A 23,138-nucleotide genomic window follows, 5' to 3' on the forward strand; every position below is an offset into this window, starting at 1 on the left:
GGGAGAAGCGAGTTGACCAGGCTTACCATAATGCAGACCCAGGACTGGAAAATTAATCTGCAGAGCCAGAGCGCAAGGCTCATTCCACCATATAGTAGCAACACGCGGTTAGGAAACAAAAGCGTACCTGGGCCTCCCTCCCCTGGGCTCGAACTCGGTACCTCAGCTCCAGCCCCGGGAGGCTCGGGCCCCGGGAGGCTCCGGCCACGAGGCAGCGCCCCCTGGGGGCCGCAGTGCGCAGGCGCGGCGCGCCCGTCCCGCCCCCGCCCCCCTCCACGTGCGGCGCACACCTCGCGCTCCCCTCCGCGGGGCTCGCCTCGCGCCTCCCTCCCTCCCTCCTCCCGCCCCTCCGGTCCGGGCCTCCCATTGGCTGCGGGCTTCGTCCCTCCGACCGCAGCCCGACAGGCCCCCGCCAGGCCGGAAGTCCCGCCCCGCGAGCGGACCTCCGCGCCGCGGATTGGCCCAGGAGGCTGTCAGTCGGGGCGGCGGGCCCGAGTCGGCGGCGGGGGCCCGGGGTCGGTGCGCGACCCGGGCTGGCGGCGGTTTCCGGTTCCGCGGGGCTGGCGGGCGGGCGGCCGGGAGCGGCGGCGGCGGCGGCGCCTGACAGACAATGAGGGCGGCGGGGCGGCGCTGAGCGGCGGCGGCGGCGAGCGACGCGGGGCCCGGGGGCGGGGCGGGGCGCCAGCCATGGACAATCAGGTGAGGAGCGGCCGCGCCGCCCCAGCGCAGCCCGCGCCGCCCGCCCGGCCCCCTCGTCCCCTCCCTCCGCCCTCCCGCCCGGCCTCCTCGGTCCCGGCCTCCCCGCCCGCGCTCGGCGCCCGCCCGCCCCGCTTTGTGCGCGCCCGCCCGCCGCTACCCGGGCCTTTATGTGGGGCGGGGGCGCCCCTCCCCCACCGCGACCCCGGCCCGGCCCAGACCCCCCGGGACGCCCCTCCGAACCCCGGCCCAGACTCCCTGGGACGCCCCTCCGAACCCCAGTCTGGCCCAGAGCCCCCGGGACGCCCCTCTGAACCCCGGCCCGGCCCAGACGCCCCCCGGGACGCTTCTCGGAACCCCAGTCTGGCCGGGATCTCCCCGGGACGCCCCTCGGAACCCCGGTCCGGCCCAGATCCCCCTGGAACGCCCCTCGGAACGCCAGTCTGGCCCAGACTCCCCCGGGACCCCCTTCGGAACTCCACTCTAGGCCAAACCTTCGCGGGACGCCCCTCGGAACCCCCGTCCTGCCCAGACATCCTTGGGATGCCTTTTGTGACCTCAGTCCTGCCCAGACTCCCCTGGGACACCCCTTGAGACCCCAGTGGGGCCCAGAGCCCCCCAGGGCATACCTCGGGACCCTGGCCCAGCCCAGAGTCCCACAGGCGCCCTTGGGGACCCCTCAGATTCCTCAGATCCGGCCTGTACCCCCTTCCCCTTTGGATCCAGGGCCAGTCTGTGTCTCCTTCCCTCTCTGGATCCCTGACTCTTGAGTCCCCTCAAACTCCCTGAACCTCAGCCTGCTGCCTCTTCTGCCTTAAACCTTGGCTGAGGTTTGAGTCCCCCTGGGACTCCTGGGACCTAGGCCCGCCCTAAGCCTTCTTGCTCCTCATCCTCTCCCAGGCCTGAGCCCTCTCTCTCCCCTTATGCTGTCCCTGCCTCAGCCTGCATGTCCGTTTCTCCTCAAACCCTGGCCGGGGCCTCGGTCTTTTCCCACAAGGGCCCAGGTCTGTGTGGATTGTCCCCCCTCCTTGGACCTGGGCTTGCTTCCTCAGACTTCGACCCGCCCTGTTGCCTCTTCCCTCTGGTTCCAGGCCCTGGTCACTCTCCCCCAGCCCCAGGTGCCTGAGGGACTGTCCCTTTCACCTTCAGACCCTCTCCTCTTAGACCAGGCCCAGGGGCAGGTTCTGCTCTGACCTGGGGCCCCCACGCCCTTCAGACACCAAACGCCTCAGTCCCCTCGGCTTGGGCTCTCTTTGCCCCGGAACGCTGATTTCCGCTTCCTCACCTTTTCCCCTAATTCAGATCTCTCTCCTCACTTGGTTCCTCCAGCTTCCACCGTCCGCCCTTCACAGACCTGCAGTCTCCCCAGAACCCCCGTGCCTCTCTCCTTACAGTCGGGGTCTCCCACTAAATCCCAACATCCCCCAGCCTGACGCTGTGACTTTCAGCCCCTGCCCTCTTTCCCCCACACCCCATTTTCCCTGCCTTGCTCCAAACCCAGCATGGTTCCCCAGTCTCCCTGAACTCTCCCCTGGTCTCTCTCCCTTCGCCCTGGAAACCCGGAGCCAATCCTGTTGGTACTGGTAAACCCAAGGCCTTTCTGGCCCCTGGTCCCCCTGCACCAGCTCTGCGCTTTGGTCCTCTCACCCCTGCCCCTCCTCAAACCCAGGACTGTTGCGGCCCCCAACGTGGGATCATTTATTTCTTCATCCCCTGCTGCCCCTGGCTTCCAGGGGCGCGAGGCCAGGAAAGGCGGTGTGGGGCTGTGGGGGTGGCAGCTGAAAGCTCCGCCGTTAGCGAGGGCAGGTTGGGGCGTCCCTGGCTGCTGGCGCCACCGAGGCGGCAGCTCTGTCTGGTAAGGCGCTGTGTGGCCTCGAGGTGTCGGGGTGGGGGGCAGGAGACCCCCCCCCCGCCCGTCCCGGCCGCCTGTGCTGGCACAGGGTCACTAAGGCTCGTACCTGTGGCATCTTCTCACCATGATTGACCTTTCGGCTGTGCTGTTGCGTGGTGTGAGTTCATTTCCTTTGAAGGGACAGAGCATGTTGCCTTGAATTTGTATTGAGTTAAACTAAACAAAATGTACCTTCAGGGTCCACTTTCAGCCAAGCCCGCCTCTGGGAAAGGCCTGTTGGGGACACACAGGCTTAGAACGTGGCTCCCGCCTCCCACCCTCCTGCTAGTCCCCGGGGAGGTGTCTTGGGCCCGGATATGTCCACTCCCCTTGTGATGTGCTGGGCCCTGGCTATCTGGGCGGTTGTCGTTTATGTCAGTGGAATGGAGGATAGGTCGGGAGATAACTGTCTTGCTCGGGTGACTTGGTGTCTTGGTGACTTGGCGTCTTGGACTGGCGAACACACTCGGCCCGAGAGAGCGAGATCTCCACTTCCCACTGCGGCAGCCACTAGCCTATGCGGCTGTTTAAATTGACAAGAACCACAATGGGAAGTTCCTCAGTTGCACCAGCCACATTTTAAGTGCCCAGTAACCACCAGTACTGGGGGACAGGCCATCTCATTGGGCGGCACAGAGACAATACCGTCATGGCAGAAAGTTCCATTGGACAGGGCTGGTCTAGATCATCGCAGAAGTATTTGTAAGTGAACCTGGTCTCAGGGGAGAGTATGTGCCACCCCTTAGTCTGTTTCTCCATCCCCGGCTGCGTTTTCATGCAAATTCGGGAGAGGCCCAGGAGCTCTGTCCCTTCTTACAGGGATGGCGGCCCCTGGGGCGACAGGAGAGAACAGTGTCTTTTACCCATGTGGGTGAGTTGGCTGTGAATGTTCCAGAATGACTTCTGGGGCATGGAAACGCTTTGAACCCAGCAGAATCTCAGCTTTCCCTTTCTCCCCCAAGATGCCCCACACCTCTCCTTGGTCTGATGGGAAAAAACCGTATCCTCCCCTAAGGGCCTGCCTGCTTTGGGAGACCTTGCTTCTCTACCTTCCCGATGTACTTTATAGAACTTTCAGCCCAGCTAAGAAAGGGGATTCTGCATTTGCCCTGGGCTCCCACCTTCTCGGGAAAAAGTCTAGTTCCCTTGCCCTGACCCATCTGTTTGCTTTCTCCCCAACCCTGAGTCTGTACTTACAAGTCCACTGTCTGTGAGACTTGTATTTTTTTAGGGGGGAAGGAGTGATGTATTTTCGGGTTGAGGTCGAGGTCTTTGCTCACTCTGCGGTCATGTCTGGGAGGCGTGCGATTTATCTCCAAGGATGGTGGGGAAGGAATGGGCATGTGTAAAGCCTGAGCAAATGCTGGAAAGATCAGTAAAGAGGGTGAGAGGGTTGTCCCTGGGGACAGGGGTTGCCTAGGGAGCTGGAGGTGGTGTCAGCGTCTGGGTGGTCCTGTTCTCCACAGGACCGGGGAGTCCTGTTCACAGAAGCATCGACCCAGTGAATCAGACAGTTGAGTTGCTGATTCTTCCGAAGGCTCTCCCAAGTTTGGGTTTGGGAACCTGTGACTGTAGTCTGTTGTTCCAGAAGGGGTGGTTTGTTTCTAGCAGTGATGGCCCATTTTACAGACATGGAAATGGAGGCCCACGAAGGCGCCAAGAGGAGTCAGGGCCTGGTGGGATTCTAAGGGAGCTCTGTTCTTTCCTCGAACCTTGTGTGGAAAAGCTCAGAATTGCGCAGAAAGACCACTGATGTCAGAGTGATGGGCTTCTCCCCAAGCCAGCTCTGAAACTATGGCCAGACGGTCAACCTGCCAAGATTTTGTCCTCAAGTTAGTGTGTTGTCAAGTACCTGAGGGCAGGGACCGCAGCCCTCTTCCCTTTTACGTCCAGTAGTTTTCCCCGCCCCCCCCAAAGCCCCAGTAGATAGTTGTATGGCATAGCTGCACATTCTTCTAGTTGCTGTATGTGGGACGTGGCCTCAGCATGGCTGGAGAAGCGGCGCGTCGGTGCGCGCCCGGGATCTGAACCCGGGCTGCCAGCAGCGGAGGGTGTGCACTTAACCGCTAAGCCACGGGGCCGCCCTGCGTCCAGTAGTTTCTAACTTGAAGTTTGGCGCTGAGCTTCGCCGACTGCTGGTGAAAGAAAAGTAGCTAGGAACCGGCTCCTTTGTAACCAGGCCCACCCAGCCTGGCGGCAGATGCCTTTACTGGGGTTGTGCGCATTCAAAAATCGCGCAGTACTGCTCCCTGGAGAACTTTGGGGACCCCCGGCCCAGCATCTACACATCTGCGGGCATCTCGTACATATGTGATGTATACCCTGTCCCAGGCCTCCCCAGGGAGGCAGGCTGGTGAGGGCCAGCCTTCCCAGGAACCGGAAAGCTCTAGGGATTGTGGGTGCATTGCATATCCCCATGGTCTGCACGCTTGTCCTTAGAGAGTTTCTAGACATCCATTCGTTGAGCCCCTTCGTCGTTAACCTTGTGCTCTGGGTCAAAGGGAGCAGGCCAGATGGAGCCAGAAGAGGGGTGCAGCTGTCACTGAGAGGTCCCTGCCTCTGGCTGTGTCCCCACCTCTGGGCAGGCAGCCCTCTTGAGAGGGTTGTCACAGAGGGACGTTGGTTGTTTCTCCATCTTCCTCCCATTCTGATTCGGTGGCTGCTCCTGAGAGCCCCCAGTCGGGTCTGGAGGGAGAAAGTTCTGCACGGAGTGTTTTCTCTGGTCTAGTGTTGCTGTCGCTCCGTGGAACCAGCACCTTGTCGCATATGTGCGTGCCTGGACCACATTGCCCGCAGCCCTGCTGGGTCCGTTCGGACTTGGCGCAGTCAACCCAGGCTCTTCCACACGTTCTCCTCCTGGGAGGGGAGGGAATTGTTGCCCCTGAGGGAGTCAGATGCAGTTGCCAAACTCCAGGCGTAGTTATACCACTTGGAAAAGTGCGAATTCCCAGAGGGAAGGGCATCTGTTAGAGAATTCCCACCTGAAAATTAGGGGAAATCTTGCAGATCAACTCCGTGTTAAAGACCTGCCTTCTGGGGCCCAGCTGAAGGAGGGGTTCGCAGGAGGCGGGAAGGATCTGGTGAAGAAAGGGCTGTGAGGCCAGTGGAGCTGGTGGAACCAGGCTGGCTCTTTCTCTGCCAGGTGATGGCCATTGGGTCCTCACCTGGAGGGATCTGTACTCTTAGGTATGAAGTATCTGGGAGCTGCCCTCCCGGGTCTGTTTCCCTGGCTTGCGGGACTTGGGATCTCGGCCCTTGGGTTCTAAGTGCCCTCTGCCAGTTGGCCTGGAGAGAGGGCAGTGCCCAGTGGAGGCTCTCTGCCCAAGTGTAACCGTCCCCAGATGGCCCTCAGAGCCCTTGAGCGCACCATCTCCGTGCCTTTGGGAAGATTTCCCAGAAGTAAAATAGTTAACCCTTTCTGAGGCAGGCCTGAAATGTCCCCCTCTGTTTTGGCCTTTTGTTGGGGGAGCGGGTGGCAAAGTGGCCCCCAAGTTGCCGGGACATGGCGGGGACTGAGGCCCGGCTGCTTCCAGCCCCCCACTCTGGGGGTCCTGCGAGCAGCCAGCAGGACTGGTGAGGTTCACCATTCTGAGGTAGTCGTGAGCTTGACGTAACCAGCAGTGAACTTTTTTAGCCAGGCCCCCTTCCTAGAGACAGAGGAACTGCCTGGCTTCTGCTCTTTGGTTCTGGTGGACGGGGAAGAAGTCCAGGTGCAGTAGGGAAGGAGAGGGGCGGACCCCTGAGGGTGAAGTCGGCTTAGCTGTGCTAATAAATTGTCGTGACTTGACAAGTCGGAGTAGTTGGCCAGGGCTCAGCTTCTTCCTTGCCTCCAGTCCAGTCTAGCGTGAATGTCTCGTTGAAGCAGTGATTTCTTTTTTAACATAGTGGCCTAGAGTCCGTGTTATCCCACTGTCTTTATTTCTTAGAAGATTCCAGAGGTCGAGGGCGTGCTCCTCTCCTGAGTCCACCAGGGTGCAGAAGGCCAGGCATTGGAACCTCGAACCTGGGGGGTGTTGAGGCTGAGTTTGGCGCCAGCCCCCTGGGGCACAGACGCTGCCCGGGCAGAGCGTTGGGCATGGCCTACCGGCTGCAAAGATTCCCCATCGCCGCCTCGGAACCTTCCTGTTTACTTTGGCCTCTGGAGCATATTTTTGGCGCTTGCCTTTTCCCCCTCTCCGATGGCACTGTTGTCTTCTATTCTTTCACAATCACTGCTCTGCCTCTCGCGTGCCCTGGGTGGGAACCCCACGTACTCAGAAGTGCCGGGAAGGCAGCCGAGGTTGGAGCAGCCGGATTGCTGAATAACAGACTCAGAGGAGACAGCTCATTACGTGGGAGTTAACTCCAAGGAGCCGAAAGTCGTCTGGAGGAGTGTTATTGTTATGATTATACGTATTTGGTTTTCCACCTGTAGCCCTCCCAGCAATCCAGGGATTATCTCCCGATTCCTCAGTGTGAAAACAGGTCAGAGAGGAAGAGACACACACGTGTTTCTGACACACACGGAAGTGTGTATGGTGATTTACAGCCCTTTCGGAATAACGTAAATAGTGTTGGGGTTTGTTTATGTTGAACGTCGCCTGTGTGCAGCGCTCTGCACAGAGATGCTCGCGGTCGATGTGAGCATTACGTGTTTATCCAGACCCTTAGTCCTTCATCTCTAGCTTTTGGTGGGGTATTTCCTCCTGAATATCCCACTCCCCCCACCCCACCGTCACGTGGCATCGGTGCATCCCAGCTACCTGGGTCATGAAGTTATTTGAGTCTCCTCGTCTCTCCTCCATCCACCCTTTCCGGGGTTCTCCCGTTTCAGGCTCGACTTATCCCCCCTTTCCAGCCACTCCCTCTGGTTGCCTCCTGACAGGTGTGTTTTGGTTGTTTATCTGTGCTTTTCTGCCTTCAGCCCAGACCAGACACAAATGGCTGGCGTACTTTTACTCAGACACTGTTCCCTCGCATCCATCACCTGCTTGCAATTGGCTGTCATTTCTTTTGTGTCAAATCTAAACGCTCCATCCTGATCCCCGCCCCCCCCTCCGGTGAACCCGGCTCCCACGAGGCCCTGCTCAGCTTTTCCCGTGCGGCCCCCCAGGGGCTGTCGTCTGTGCCGGGGAACTCCTCTGCCCTGTTTTCACAGCTGGCCCTCTAAGTGCCCAGAGCCTCCCACTAGCTCCTCATATATCAGGACCACCGTGTCCTTATCTGCCACCTTGGCCCTTCCCTCTTGGAAAGCACTGCTTAGAACGCGCTGATCTGGGAAGGCTCTCTAGTTTAAGTCATCCAGTGTTGTTGGTGCCTCCTGTACTGTGGTTCCAATATTGAGGCTAAAAGGACAATCGAGGTGTGGCCCCGGGAGGCAGCAGCGAGCAGCCCAGCAGCAGGGGCGGGCTGGAGTGGGCGCACAGAGTTGGTTGTACACAGACCGCTGTGGAGACGCTGAGGGGCTGGTTGGTTTCCAGCATGGCAGTCGGAGAGGGCTCTGGAGAAAGTAGCACTTGAGCTGGAGCGTGAGGGACGAATGGAATGTCGATGAGCAGAGAGATGAGTGTGGGGCACCCAGGCTGCAGGCTAGAAGGAGCGGAGGTGGGCAGGGTGGACGCTCCTGGTGTGTTGGGATGGCTAGCGACCCATCGAGGCGGAACGTAGGGTGTGTGCATTTCCTGTGCTTCCTCAGTTCTGAGCCTCTAAGGCATGTCACCAACTTAGTAACAGCTTCTGTGTGTTTGTGTGTGTGTGTGTGTGTGTGTGCATTGGGTGGACCCTCAATACGTGAAACATACACATGCACTGCAGATACACTCCAACATCAAAAGGGTTAAAGAGCGAAAAACCACGAGCATCTCAGCCTTGAGGAAGCACACAGGTGGGAGAGGGGGAGAGCCGAGGAGAGGAGAGACAGAGGGAGGTGTGCTGAGGCATTTGGACTTTATTCTGAGGGAGTGGCGAGCCATCAAAGGCTTTGAAACAGGGCGAGCGATAGGATCTGTCTGCCCTGTTTTCATGGCAGTGACTGACAGCGAGAGGAGGGCGAAGAGGGAGAGAGGACGCTGGTGGCAGGGTTAAATGGGGTCTCAGCGGGGTCTGGGAATATCAGAGAAGAGGCAGGTACAGGGGGGACTGTGGCCATAAGGGTGCACGGGGTCAGTTGGTGGGAAAGGGAGTGGCAGGTGCAGAGCGGGAGGCTTCTGGTCTGGGGCCTGGGAGGGCGGTTGAGTGGAGGGAGGGCTGGCTGCCGGAGCCCGGCGGGGAAGCTTCCTTTGGGAAGCGTGAGATCCACCGCCTGCCCGCCGACTGACCTGCTCCCGGTTATCTCAGCACTTAGGAACAAGTGTCCGCTTGGCCTCTGCCTCCCTTGTAACGTTCTTGCACTTGATACTAAGTGTCAGGCTGTGTCTGTGAGTAGTCTGGGGAGGAGTGCACAGACAAGAGTGGATGTTTACAGTGGGTTCCTCGTAGGAGGTTCAGCCCACCCAGCTGTAGCGGGTGCTTGGAAGGTTTGTGGCTTTGTGATCGGTGGAGTGGAACCAGCACAAGCTGCCTCACGCTCCAGGCAGAGCGTCAGACACAGGCACACAGGGAGCCTGACTGCCGAGGCTGCAGGTCAGCCTGCGACTCGTCCCCAGGTGGTGTCATGCTTGCCCCTCCCTTCTTGCCGTGAGGCACCCTTCTGCTTTTGGTGCCACGACTCCCGGGACCCCAAGGGTCTCTGTTCTCCAGGAGGCATTCTGAGGGTGGAGAATGAAAATGCTGTAATCAGGGAACCTGGGGGACTTGACCAGGGAGGCAAGATGGCAGAGGGGCAAAGGGAGCAGGCCCTTGGGGGCCACACACCTGGGCTTGAATCTGGGCCCACTTAGCAGCTCTCTCTCGGAGCCTCAGTTTCCTCACCCGTAAACGAGTTAATTGCACTCCAGGTCACAAGATGATTTCTGATAGTGAAAAACGCTGAGGACAGACGATATGATAAAGAGTGACGAGGTGGTGGTGGGTGTGTTCAGATGGGGTGGCCAGGGAAGGCTTCCCTGACGAGGTGACAGTTGAGCTGAGACCTCAGTGACAGGAAGGAGCCAGCCGTGGGAAGGCCTAGTGGAAGAGGACCCGAGGCAGAGGGAACCACAGGCGCCAAGGCCCTGAGGCAGGAATGAGCCAGGCATTTATTGGAGGACTAGCGGGCAGGCTGTGCCCCGGGATGGAGAGGACGAGGGGAGGATGGGGAGGAGGCGTGGAGCCTCGAGTGGGCTTGCTGGGGAGAGAAGACTTTGCACGCTGCCTGGCCCACCAGCAGCACCCGAAAGCTGTTCGCCCTCCCGTCACTGGGTCAGGAGCCTATGGCACTGCTCGGGGGTCTTTTCATTTGCCGTGGCCGGCGTTGACCGTGCTCTGTAGGCGCCGGGGCGACAGCTCGCAGTCCCCTGCTGTAGGCTTTGCGCTGACGCTGTGCCCACCTCTTCCTCCCGCCAGTGCACTGTCCAGGTCAAGTTAGAGCTGGGACACCGCGCCCAGCTGCGCAAGAAGCCCACCACGGAGGGGTTCACGCACGATTGGATGGTGTTCGTCCGCGGCCCCGAGCAGTGTGAGATCCAGCACTTTGTGGAGAAAGTGGTCTTCCGGCTGCACGACAGCTTCCCCAAGCCCAAGCGCGGTGAGTGCCCCAGCCCCGGCCGGCAGCCCTGCGGGCCCACGCCCGCCGCGCTGGCCATTCAACTCCCCGCCTCTCCCCGGGGAGCGGCACGGCCCACTGGGAGCTTCCGGCTCGCACCCTCGGCTCGCTGGTGAGAAGTTACCCAGCCAGGATGCAGCCTTCTCTGACCCTGAATGGGCCTCCCCCTTCCTTTCTGCTTCTCCTTCAGCTGCCGACTTAATTGTAGGAAAACCCCGAAGGAGGTGGTGACTGTGTCACATGTCAGTATATAGATTCGGGCTCCGAGAAGCGTCCAGAGAACGGAGTCAGTGGTGGGGGTGGGAAGGGCGACCCACGCCCACCTGGTGAGCAATCAGGAAATGACTTACAGGGCCCACGTTTGGTGAGAGATGCCATTTGAAGCATCCTGGTATTTGGGGCAAAAAGCATAAAAGGCGCTCCTTTCACTGCTCTCCTGTTTCTTACACGTCTTCCTTCCCCGCTCATCCCTCACACTGCCGTTCGTTGAAGACGAGTGCCACGTTCTCCCACAAAGATCTGGATTCCGTGTGGCCTGGCGGTCTAATGTGGCCTGGCGGTCTAATGAGGAGAGATGGGATGGGGGTCAGAGAACACTTCCTGGAGAATTTGACGGGGAATTTGGGGACAACGTTGGTGGCCGTCTTGTGAGCTCTGTGGGGACCGAGGCTGAGTCTGTTTTCTCACCCTTGGGTCCCCACTGTGAAGCGTAGCACATCACTGGGGTTTAACAAATATTTCTTGAATGGATGTGTTGATAAAGGAAGGAAGGGCTTTTTGCTTGAAAAGTACTTCATGGTGGGAGAGCCCCTGCTGGGCTGCTGTCCTCTCTGTGTGCAGTACAGTGGTTCAGGGCCTGGGGGCCGAGCCCTGGGTGAGTGGAGACAGCCTCAGGCTAAAGCAGGAGCGCACCCTGGGACCCAGTGGGGGCCGGGCCTGGGCCAGCAAGTGGCTTACAGTCTGCTGGGGAAATGACATGTGTTACAGAAGTGGAAACTTCTGGTTCAGAAGGGGAGTCAACTCGAGATTCCTAGTGACGTGGCAGCCATTTCTTTCTCTTCTGGTTTCTTCCCTCAGCGTCCAGCTGTGCCTTTCCCTCATTTCTCTTTTCCTGAGTCTTCACTTTCGCCCCTTTTCCTTCCTTCCTCTCTGAGCCTCTTGGAGGAGAGCAGATGTGGTCACTGACATGGGCAGATATCTTTCAAGCACCTGTCACTAGTAATGAGGCATGCCGCTTATGGAGCCCGTGCCGCAAGGCTCTTTTCACCTGCGAGGTCTGAATTCGTTCTCACCCCAGCCCTCTTTTACAGACGGGGAGCAATGTCCTCTGTGGTCACCTTCGCACCTTGACAGCCGAGTGGGAGCTGTGGCTGCCTCCCTCTCCTCCTTTCTCAGGCAGCTTCCCCTCCAGTTCTTCACCATCCCTCACCTGTCCTCTCCCCTGCTCTCGGGGATGGACCCAGGATGATGATTTCCATCCACCTTTAAAGTGCTCATTTCGTCTTCGTCCCCCACCGGGTCAGTCACCAAGCAGCTACCAGAAGGAACATTAATAGTTGTCTGCGCTGATAACGCACTCGCTCTGTGCCGTGAGCTCTGCTCGTGACAGCCCTGCAGTGTGGGCCTCTCGGGATCCCCGTGGAATCCACCAGGTAGATGTGGATACTGAGGTTCAGAGAGGCCCAGCGACCCACATGTGGTCACGTGCACGCGGCAGAGTCTCTGAGCTCCAAGTACCTGAAAAATGGGGCGATGAATGAAGCGCACTCTTGACTTGTCAGTGTGCGGGCAGAGTTTAAATTAGTAGCTGGAGGGTGCTTGTTGCAGAGTCTGTCTGTGGGCCCCTGCACAGATGACCGCTGCTTCAAATGTGTCCAGTACTCAATGCCCTGGTCACTATTTGTCCTCAGTGCAACGTGGGTCAGGTTCAAGAGCCAGTGAATTTCTTACAACACTCTAGCCTCTGAAATTATTCTTTATGTACTTAAAAAGTATGTTTTAAATCAAATATATACATGTAACAAACCGAACAGAAATGCGCAGCAGGGGACGTTGGCATTTCCGGTCTCATCACGGGCCATACCACTCCCCACTGCAGGGGTCATCTTTCTGGATTGTGTCCTTCCTTAATGCTTTACATTAGTAGAAGCTGATTTGCTTCTTTTTCAAATTAAAAAACCATTTATTAACTAACCAGCATGAAAGTTAGGCTTTTTCCTAAACTCTGACCCCTTTTATCCACCGTCTGCTCTAAATGTTTCAGAGTTCAGTGGTTCGTTTTGCAGGGAATGTCTTTGTGACTTTGAATAATGAGCAAACCTGCTTACCTTCTGGAACCTCCACAGAAGACTCCATGTCACTTTTTTTAGGAAGTCCTCTGGCTGCAGGGTCTAAATCAAAGTTTCTTTCCTCAAAACACCTACACAGCCACATGCTTCTTAGCCTTCTTTCTGATTTATTTTTCTCCTTAGGGTCATGTTGACATGTTGTATATCTTACTTATTTATCTTGTCCGTCTTCCCCTGGCCCCCTAGTGGGAGATTTGTGTCTGCTGTATCCTGGTGCTGAAAGGATGAGGCAGGTGTTACTAAATACTTACCGAGTGAGTGGATGGATTCTTCAACCCTGTCACCTTTGGTCCATGGCTTCTGACTTCCCACTCAGGAAGAGAAGGACAGGAGCCCCCTTATCTTTCCTCGAACCTTCCACCCCTCCTTGTGGGAGCTTCACTTGACAGTGTTAAGGTTGTTGAACGAAAACTGAGACTTCTGCTCTCAGATCAGAGATGGAGTGTGAAAGTTGGAATACAGCACATGGCGTTGACTTTATTGACTCTGTTCACTGTGGGATGCCGGGATTTCCTTCATCCTTTCTGTGAACTCTGGGGCCCTCCAAGGAGAACGCTCGAGGTCCCGTCAAGGTCAGATGGGTTCTTTTTTATCATTCTTGGTTAGAATTCGGCCCTGTTTGCTTTGCTTCATATTCCAGCTGTGACTTTGTGAATACCCTCTGCTTCTCCTGTTTTCCCCTTGCGTTGTGTCTTCATCGTCCAAAGTGCTTCACTGTTGTCCCATCCTCTCAATCCTTTCATTTGTTGGGTGGGGTTTTTTTCCCCTGGATAGTTCATCTGACTCTGTCTTCCTTCTTTAATCGGGACTGGCTCCTCTCGAGACCACCTCTTTAGCCATCACCCTGGGACTTTCCTGTACTGTTCTCCTGGGGGATTTATTTATTACCCTGTGTTTTGGTTTATTTTCTTGTTTTACTGGAGTAATTTCTCAAGTAACGTCCCAAGAGATTAAATTACTTAGCAGATTCCTAAGAAAGGTATGTGGGAAATAAACTCTTTGACGCCTAGTGTATTTGCAACTTACTCTGTTCTCGCACTTGAATGACCGTTTGGCTGGGTGTAACGTTCTGGTTTGAGAATGACCATCACTTAGAGTTTTAAAAGTATTGCTTCGTCGTCTTCTGAGAAGTCTGAAGCCAGTGGGTTCTCAGTCTGTTACACGTGACCTGTTTCTTTTTCCTCTAGAAGCCTTTAGGATGTTTTTTACGACATTACATCTGGTGCCTTTGTTTGTTCATCGTGTTGGATGTTTGATGTCCTTCATTTTAGCTCTGGAAAGTTTTCTTCTATTTCTTTGACAATTTCTTTCCATCTATTTATTTTCTCTTTCTGAGATGCTCACTACTTAACTGCTCTATGTCTGAGTCTTTTCATCTGGAGAATGGGAGCAACTGTATCAGCCTCGTGAGGTGGTTGTCAGGATTAAATGAGTTCATACATAGAGAGTGCTGAGGTTTGTGCCTGGCACACAGTGGATGCTTTATAAGTAGGAGCTGCTGTTAGCATTTGTTTATCTGCTGAATTGTGTCTTCACTCACATCTCACCCTTTACAAAAAGGTGTCTTTCTGCTCTACATTCTGGGAGATTTCCTTGACTTTTTTTCCAGTCTTAATATTGTATTCTAAAACCATGAGTACTATATTTGTAATATCTAAGAGCCCTTTCTTACTCTCGAGTATTCTTTTTCTAAAGTATCTTGTTTTTATCTGTTGGGCATATCTTGGATCTGAGGACATTGGCTCTAGGTGTTTTTTCTTTCTCCCAAGTTCTCTTGTGGTCCCCAAATTATTCCTGTTTCCTTGGGCTGTGTCCTGCAGGTGGGAGCTCCCACTGAGAGCTCTGTTCAGGGCAGAGGGGGTTCTTTTGACGAGCAGGCTTCTGGTGAGGGAGGTGGGCCCCCAGGCTCCTGGATGAGGAGGGCTTTACCCTGGAGTCCAGTTCTCATACCGTGAGCTTCGGTTTCCTCCACACCGTTGGCTCTTCTCTCAAGACCTGGAACCACCGGGAGTTCCCCAGAAGGAAATTTGCCTGCCCATGCTGGGATGGGGATAGACGCGAGAGGGCTCCCCAGGGCTGCTTGTTCCAAATACAGCCTCTCCATTTGGCTTTTTGCTTTTTTAAATTACTGCTTTACTGAGATATGTTACACATGGTACAATTCACCCTTTTAATGTGTACAATTCAGTGTTTTCGGTGTATTCATAAAGTTGTACAGCCATCACCATTAATTCCAGAACATGTTCCTCACCCCAGGAAGAAACCCCTTGCCCACTGTTAGCAGTCGCTCCATCCCCTCCTCCCTCCCCTCCCGCCCTCCACCCAGCCTGTGGGTGCCCCGCCCAGCGCCCAGGCCTCTCAGGCCCAGCGCCCAGGCCTCTCAGGGTCCCGGCATCGGCACCGGGCTGGCTCGCCTGCCCTGCAGCGCCCCATGGCGCGTTCTGGGCTGCAGCTGCTGCTTCCTGTTTCCCTGCCGAGCACGCTCTCATCCACTTTCTGCCTTCTAGAAATTTCCTGACTGCTCACATCACCTCCCTCCCCTCTTCACTCTACTGGCTTTATTTCCTATCGTCTTTGCTTCACTTTGGTGTCCCTGGGCTCTCAGGTGGGATGGCGGGTGAGTGCGTCTCTGTGTTGGTCTGGAGGCCTGTACTCTGTGGTCCGTCTTCCCCATCGCTGAAAGGATAGACGTTCTTCAGCCTTGGAGGGCCTGTCGTGTGATAGGCCTTTGGAGAGAGATTGAGAAGCAGAGGACAGGGTCCCTTCACTGAGGGGGTTTGTAGTCTGGTAGGGACATCGAGATCAGATGTGACGTGTATACTTGGAAAGAGAACTGCCTTCAGCGGAAGTAAGTGACCTGAAGGTCAGAGGACAGGGGAACCGAGGTCTGACCCTGCTGGGAGGTGGGCCCTGACTCTGGGCCTTAACAGCTAATGGGATTTAGACTGGGGGCTGGTGGGGAGGAGACGGACAGAGGGGCAGAGTCTGCAAGTAAGTCCCCAGGCCCCACCCTTGCCTGCGCCTCTCGCACGCCCCTCCTCTGTCGGGGGATTGTGCGGCGAGGACACGCCACCCCTCCTCTCTGTTCCTCTTTCCGTCCTGGATTCATTAATTCAGCTAGTGCTCGAGGGCCTGCAGGTGCCCAGCCCTGTGCTGGACCTGGGCGCAGAGGGCCAACCGCAGTCGGTGAAACTGGGTGAAGCACTAGGCAGGGAGCTTTTGGGCAGACCCCATGAGAGACCCCACTTCTCTCTCGGTCTGCTCAAACAGGGTTGAGAGACTCGCGGAGAGGCGGGCTGTGACCTACCTCCCTGTCCGCGTTACTCCCTGTCCCTGGACCAGCCCCTTCCTTTGGTGGAGGCCCTGACGGAGGCATGTGGCCCACTCAGCAGTATTTGACAGATATTTATTGAATGTTTTCAGAAGGTCTGGCCCCGCTCCTGGCCCTGGGGATGTGACACTGAGTGAGACGGGGCTTATAGATTAGGGATAAGGTGGACAGAGTAAACAGAGGCCTGTCGGTGAGCGACACAGGACACTGTAGGGGGACGCATGACCTGGAAATGGGGCGGCTGCTCAGTGAGGGTCCTAGAGGAAGTGATCCGTGATCTGAGAGGTTCAGTGGGGCTGGATCTTAGGACTCGTGGCCGGGCTGGCAAGAGATGAGGCTGGAGGTGATGAAACGCCCTGCACACCCCCTCAAGGGGCTCTAAGTCGATCCTGAGGGTAGTGTGTAGCCAGCAGGGGACACAGATTTGTGATTCGGAATGATCATCCTGGCTGCCTGTGCACAAGTGCTCAGGAGCGAGCTTGAGGCAGGACGGCCAGTGAGGTGCCGGGCAGTAACCCACGTGAGAGGCGGGGTGTGTGCCTGGAGCAGAGACATGGGGTGCCGGGGCAGTGGGGTACGTTCAGAGTGTCGTAGAGATGGATCTGATAGTGCTTGGTGACAGGTGAGCTGTGGGAGGTGGAGAGTCTGGGTCCCAAGCTGCAGGACGCTGGGGAGGTGCAGATTTAAGAGGGGATGAGGAGGTGGTTTGGGATGGGCTGCATCTGAGGTTCCCATCCAGCCTGTGGGAGGTTGTCCTAGGAGCAGGAGACTGGCTGGGATAGAGATTTGGGGCTGAGGTCACCCATGATAGCGTCCCCAGGCTACCTTGGTCAGCCACCTGTTGACTCAGCCCGTTGCCCTGTAGGAGGGCTGCTCCTTACTCCAGGCGGGCTGACCGTCAGACTGAGGGTGACGCCACCCCCGAGAGTAAGCTGCGAGGGACCAGAGGCATCCTCGTGGCCTCTGTCCCATCCCCGGACCTGATGCTGTGATGGTGGCATGAATGAAGGAAGGAAGGAACGCGGTCACTGCCGTGCTTGATAGCGGTAATGATTTGTGTGCAGACCCTGATGTCAGGTGACAGTGTTGAGGGTGTCCAACAGAGGCAGCCGGGGCCACTGCTGGCCTCCAGGAGGCTGTGCGGGTCCCAGGGCCATTTTAGGAGTGCCCCCGCCGCCCTAGTGGGGAGGTGAGTCCAGTTGAGCAAGCCTCGCCCCCCAGTTGTGTGCACGGTCCTGCCCTCCGGCAGTTTTTCCTCTGGCGGGGGCTGGGGGCTAGAGCCTTGAGCACAGAGAAGGAACTACCGTGGGGAGCTGGCCCCCGTGCGCGGGAGGGCTGGGAGGGAAGGCAGGGCTTCAGCGGGGCTCCGGAAGCCTGGGCTACGGGTCACTCCCCTGCGGTTCAAGGACTAGGGTCCCGTGCAAGGCTGTCCAGCCCTGAGGGTCCCTAGTTATTCCAAACCCCCCCTGCTTGCCAGATTTGTTTGGATGATATATGAGGTTGCATGACATATGAAACATAAATGAGGTCCATGAGATATTTGAGATATATGATACTTGACGAGATAGTTGAGACCTGAAAAGATTTCTTTTAAAGAAAACTCTTACAGTGTTTTAATTTAAAAAAGTCATGTTTCATTATGTTCTGTGCACTGTTTTCCCACAATTTCTGGCCTGCTTAAGGTTTACTCTGTGGTACAGACGTGTGCATAAAGGTTATTAACAATGGCAGGACGTTTTTCCTGTCTCCCGACAGTGGTTGCCTCTGGAGAGGGAGGGGTGGAGGACAAGGGGGATTCGATGTGTACTGTTCTGACTTTTTTTTTAAAAGCTGGAGAAGAATATCTCATGTTACTTGCACAATGACAGCACACGTGTCAAAACATTGACAGTTCCTTCTGGAGGGTGAGACTGTGGGAGATCTTTTACCTGTACTTTGCTGTTCTCCTTAGTTTCAATCTTTTTTCGTTGTTTTTTAAATCTCGGGGGTTAATGAGTCTATTCGCGTCACTGGGGAACGCCTGTGTTAGGTGCTAAAATGGAACTCGGAGAGAGTGCCAGCTGAGACGGGGCCACCTCCGTCTCCCGGCCTCAGGCGCCGTGTCTGAGTGAGCGATGGAAGGAGGGGCTGTGGAGGGCCCTGCGCTGCCCTGGAGACCGGGCCCCGCTGGCTCTCACCTCTCCCAGGTCACGCTCACTTGCCCCGAGTCGGTTGAACTTGCGTGGCCTGTGGCTGACAGCAGCTGCTCTCCTTAGCTAGTCTCACGCCCCTTCCTGCTCTCCTTCCGTGGCAGGACCGGGTCACGTTTCTCCTGCTCTGCTCCTTTGGTTCCCTGTGACCCCTTCAACGTGGGATTTGGCACTCCCAGAGGGAGCTCACCTCCTGAAAAGCCTCACTGCTGCAGGGCCAGCTGAGCCCCAGGGGGGAGGCAGAGAGGGCTGCGAGCTGACTGCTGGCGGCTGGGCTGGGCCTGTGCGGCGGCGGGAAACTGACGGATGCGTTTTCCCTTTCTTTTTAGTGTGCAAGGAGCCCCCCTACAAAGTGGAGGAGTCGGGTTATGCTGGCTTCATCATGCCCATCGAGGTGTACTTCAAAAACAAGGTAGGATCCTGGTGCAGTGGTGAGAAGGATGCACAGCTCACAGAAGGGGAAGTAGAGCCGTGTGCGCGGGTGACGGGATGTTGGCGTCGTGCCAGCAGGGGCACCCAAGTTACAGCTCGGTGGGCGAAGAGCTGCGTCCGTCTCTCCCCTGGAAGGCGGGGCTGGGGACACAGGCACTCTGTGACCGCAGGCGGGAGTGCTTCCGGGGATCGACTGGGCCCAGTCCCGTTCAGTCGCCTGAAAATGTACATGGTCCCTGAGTCAGCAGCGACATGCCAGGACAGGGCCAGGTTCCGTGGATGGTCCCAGAGGGTTAGTCACCGGGCCTGGGTAGTGGCAAAGACCTGGAAATTACCTAAATGTCCGACAGCATGCAATTGGTTAGATACATTTACGGTGCATTTCTGAGCAGAATCTTTGATAACCTGGGAGTCGGGGAAGTGTTTTGTCCGCCCCCCCCCAAGGCCCCAGTAGATAGTTGTATGTCATAGTTGCACATCCTTCTAGTTGCTGTATGTGGGACGCGGCCTCAGCATGGCCGGAGAAGCCGTGCGTCTGTGCGCGCCCGAGATCAGAACCCGGGCCGCCAGTAATGGAGCGCGCGCACTTAACCGCTAAGCCACGGCGCCGGCCCTGGGGAAGTGTTTTTAATATTGTCGAATGAAAATAGCAAGTTATCTGTACATTATCTGTGTGTTATTGATGGAGAAAAGGAATTGTGTACATCAAAAATGTTAGCAAGGGTAATCTGGGTGGTAGGATCACAGGGAGTTTTTGTTGTGTTTTCCTCCATGTGTATTTTCTAAACATTTACAATGAAGAGAATACACATATCATCTTAGTCTGTTCGGGCTGCTATAACAAAATTCCACAGACAGGGCGGCTTATAAACAACAGACGTTCATTGCTCCCAGTTCTGGAGGCTGGAAGTCTGAGATCAGGGTGCCAGCGTGGTTGGGTGAGGGCCTTCTTGCGGGTCACAGAATTCTTGCTGTGTCCTCACGTGGTGGAAGTGTCAGGGAATCTGTGGGGTCTCTCTTTATGAAAGCACTGATCCCTTCATGAGGGCTCTGCTCTCATGACCTAATCACCCCAAGGCCTCACCTCCTAACACTATCGCACTGGGGTGTGGGAGTCAACACGTGAACTTTGGGGAGACACATTCAGACCATGGCTTTTTTTTTTTTTTTTTTTTTTTTCCGAAGCCCAATAATTAAAATTAAAAAATTCGCTTCCTGGCAGCCTGCGTCTGCTCCTCCTCATGGTGTCACCAAGAGGCCAGGGTGACCTTTCCTGGCTCAGAGGTGGCTTGGCCGAGGCTGGCTGCTTTCCACCAGTGCAGCAAGGCTGGCTGCAGGCCCAGCTCTGCCATCCTTCAGGGAAGAGACCTCCCCGGGAGGCCCTCGGATGCCACCGCTCACTTAACAGTCCCTTATTTATGCTCAATTATTCCGCAAACCGCCCGGCCTCAAGGGCCTCTGGGAATGGGGCTCAGGTGTGCTACCCTGCTGGGAGCCGGGTGACCCTTTAGCGGGTGCAACTCGGCGAGATTTGGCTTTGCCGCCTCACGGACCCAGTTCACGGAAGCCTGGGCAATCCCGAGGCTTTTGTGTCCTGGAGGCCTGAGAGTCCTGGGGACTGGCCACCACTGGGAGAAGAGCAGCCTGCGTGGGCAGAGGCCCCATGGCTCTTCAGCATGGGCCTGGGGGAAATGTCGGGGAGACGCAAGCAGCAGGCGGCGGGGTGGTCTCCGATGTCCTGCTGGGGCAGCCAGGCCAGGGAATCCTCCTGCTGCTCCGGGAGTGTGGAGAAGGGGGGCCTGGACTGTGGAGGCAGGGGGACCAGGGTGGGCGAGTCCCAGGGCAGGTGTGGGGAGCCTCTGGACCTGGATGCTGATAGTAGCCCTGGGTGGTTGGGGAGAGTGTGTGAGTCTACCTGCAGAGAGCACTCAGTGGCCGCGTGTGTTGGTATTTCATGGGGGCGCTGACGGGCCCGAGGGCCGCTGTGAGCCCGTTCTCAGAGTCGCAATATGTTCTCTCGCTCAGGACAAATGCTGGTGCTTTCCTGTGCTCTGCATCCTGTTTACTGGAATCCTCTATTCCTGGTGGCAGTTTTGCCCTCCGAGCTGTAGAGGGCGACCCAGCACTGAGAGCACTTGGGAGGCGAGGCCCAGCAGGGGAAGGGCCTGGGATTTGAATCCATTCACAGGTCCCGTGGGGCGGCACGCTGTGCAGGTGCTCTGCTGAGTGGGTACTTATTTAGTCTCTGACAAGCCCCAGGGGAAGGTGATCCCCCAGTCTGTGGATGAAGGAGCTCCTGGGTACCCGGTCACGTGGTCAAGCCTGCTCGGTGATGGGCAGAGCTAGGATTTGAACCAGCAGGGCATGTGGTCATAGATGCACACCTCTTGCCTAAATAACGGAGACGCATGACTTAGAATGATAGCTGTTCGTGAGTTCTGGTATTTCCGTACATCTGGGTGACTGGGGCAGTATTATTTTATGTATTGTGTTGTGCAACTGTTGTCTAAATGAGAGTCCCTGCTTAAGGAGTTTTGTAAAGATCAGATAGTTGTGGAAAAGTGAATACAAAAAAAAGTGCATTGCAAAAACAGCTTCTACGGGTTTGGAATCGTGTTTGGAACAGGGTCATCATGAATGATCTGCTGATGATTTTCCACCCTGTGGGCAAGGGTGCGTTTGGTAGGGAAGGCAAGTTGGTCTTGGAGACAGTGAGCAAGGGGACGTGACTGTGGACACGTTGCTTCTCGGGGCCTCCGTTTCCTAGCTGTGAGATGGGGTTCCTAATTGTGTCTGCTGCTCAGGGCTGTTAGGAAGGTTCAGGGAGAGACGGACGGTAGGGCCCGGGCCCCAGTCCCCAGCGCATATCCAGCTCTTCGTCGGTGTGTTACTGTTACTGTGAAGTGATGGGCCTCTTCCCTGTTCATCTGGGTAAACAAGCTGAGTGGAAGGCAGCCCCTCCTGAGGCTTCCAGGCCCTGAGGAGGTGGAGGGTCCGGAGGTGGAGAAAGATGACGTTTGGCTTCTCTGGTGAGGGGCGGATCTGGACCCAGAGCAGAAAAGGCGCATCCTCAGGCCTGGGATGTCTGCTTGTGCCCATGTGAGGTGTTTTCAGCCACACTTGACTTGAGCATGGCATGGTCTGTGGAACGCAGGAGTTCTGTTTGACGTGGTGTTTGGCACTGGAACTTATCTGAGGCCACAGGCTGTTTGACCTGTCGGTAGGATGCTCTTTTAGAGATAAATTGCTCCTTTCCCCCAGGGAAAAGAAAATGGCGGGGGGCTTTGTCTGATCACAAATGTAAGATATGTGTGTTGTGAGCTGTTTTTACTCACACCATTTCTGACACCAAATGCACAGTGTCTTTTCTGGAGCTGCTTCTCCAGCTCTGACTCTGCAGATGCAGGCGGGGTGTCCAGCAGTCCCGTTCGTTTCTGACACTATACTCAGAACCAGCGCAGACCCCACAGGTTCAGGGCTCAGCCCCGCAGGACTGTCCCCACTTCCGATGCCAGTCACAAGTCCAGGCCTCCCGTACTTCTGACCGAACAGCTGTAGATCAGGGCTTCCCACGACCCCCTCCTCAGGTTCTGTCATTTGCTGGAACAGCTCGCAAAACTGATCACCATTTGCTTACTATTACCGGTTTGTTATATGGGATGCAATTCACGAAAAGCCGGATGGAAGAGATGCACAGGGCGGGGGGTGGGGCAGGGGTGCGGAGCTTCCACGCCCTTCCCATCCACGCACCACCCTCCCAGCACCCCCCTGTCCACCTACCCTGAAGCTCTCCCAACCCCATGGGTTAGGGGTTTCATGGAGGGTTCATTATGCAGACATGATTGATTAAATCATTGGCCACTGGGGATTAATCTCTGGCCCTCTCCCCTCCCTGGAGGGCAGGAGGTGAGGAAGAAAGTTCCAAGCTTCTAATCAAGACTGTCTTTCTGGGGACCAGCCACATCCTGAGGCTGTCTAGGGGCCCACCAGGAGTCGCCCCGTTGTAACAAAAGACACTCATATCACTCAGGAAATTCCAAGGGTTTTAGCAGATCTGTGTCAGGAACTGGGGACAAAGACCAGATATCTTTCTATGAGACCACAATTGTGAAAACAAATTTTTTTTATTGGGATGAAATTCACATAACATAGAGTTAACCACTTTAAAGCACACAATTCAATGGCGTCTAGTGCATTCACAGTATTGTGCAAGCACCACCTCTCTAGTCGCAAAATTTTCATCTCCCCATCCCCTCACCTCCATCTTCTGGCAGCCTCTAATCTGCTTTCTGCTCTATGGATTTGCCTAGTCTAGACAGTTCATATGAAGGGAATCATACGTGTGTCCTTTTGGGTCTGGCTGCTTTCACTCAGTGTGGTGTTTTCAAGGTTCGTCCGAGTTGTAGCGTGTGTCAGTGCTTCCTTCCTTTTTAGGGCTGAATAATAGTCCCCTTATTATTAAGGGGATGGACCACATTTTTTCCATCCATTCGTCTATGGACACTTGGGTTGTTTCCGTGTTTCAGCTACTGTGAATAATGCTGCTGTGAACATGAGTATACCAATATCTCTTTGAGACCTTGCTTTCAGT

At 56.1% G+C, this 23,138-nt stretch overlaps 1 protein-coding gene across 2 annotated transcripts in view; it reads left to right on the forward strand.

The window, feature by feature from the left end:
* The first annotated feature begins 532 nt into the window (after nucleotides 1–532).
* MLLT1 (MLLT1 super elongation complex subunit) overlaps nucleotides 533–23,138 on the forward strand; it is a 59,987-nt gene continuing 37,381 nt past the window's right edge. For both annotated transcript variants that reach the window (XM_058538046.1, XM_058538047.1), the window contains exons 1-3: nucleotides 533–699; nucleotides 10,049–10,229; nucleotides 18,445–18,527. In XM_058538046.1, coding sequence (XP_058394029.1) covers nucleotides 688–699; nucleotides 10,049–10,229; nucleotides 18,445–18,527 — 276 coding nt within the window. In that variant the 5' untranslated portion in view covers nucleotides 533–687. The remainder of the gene's footprint in view (nucleotides 700–10,048; nucleotides 10,230–18,444; nucleotides 18,528–23,138) is intronic.

Source organism: Diceros bicornis, unplaced genomic scaffold (assembly GCF_020826845.1).
Source record: "Diceros bicornis minor isolate mBicDic1 unplaced genomic scaffold, mDicBic1.mat.cur scaffold_73_ctg1, whole genome shotgun sequence".
NCBI classification, from domain to species: Eukaryota; Metazoa; Chordata; class Mammalia; order Perissodactyla; family Rhinocerotidae; genus Diceros; species Diceros bicornis.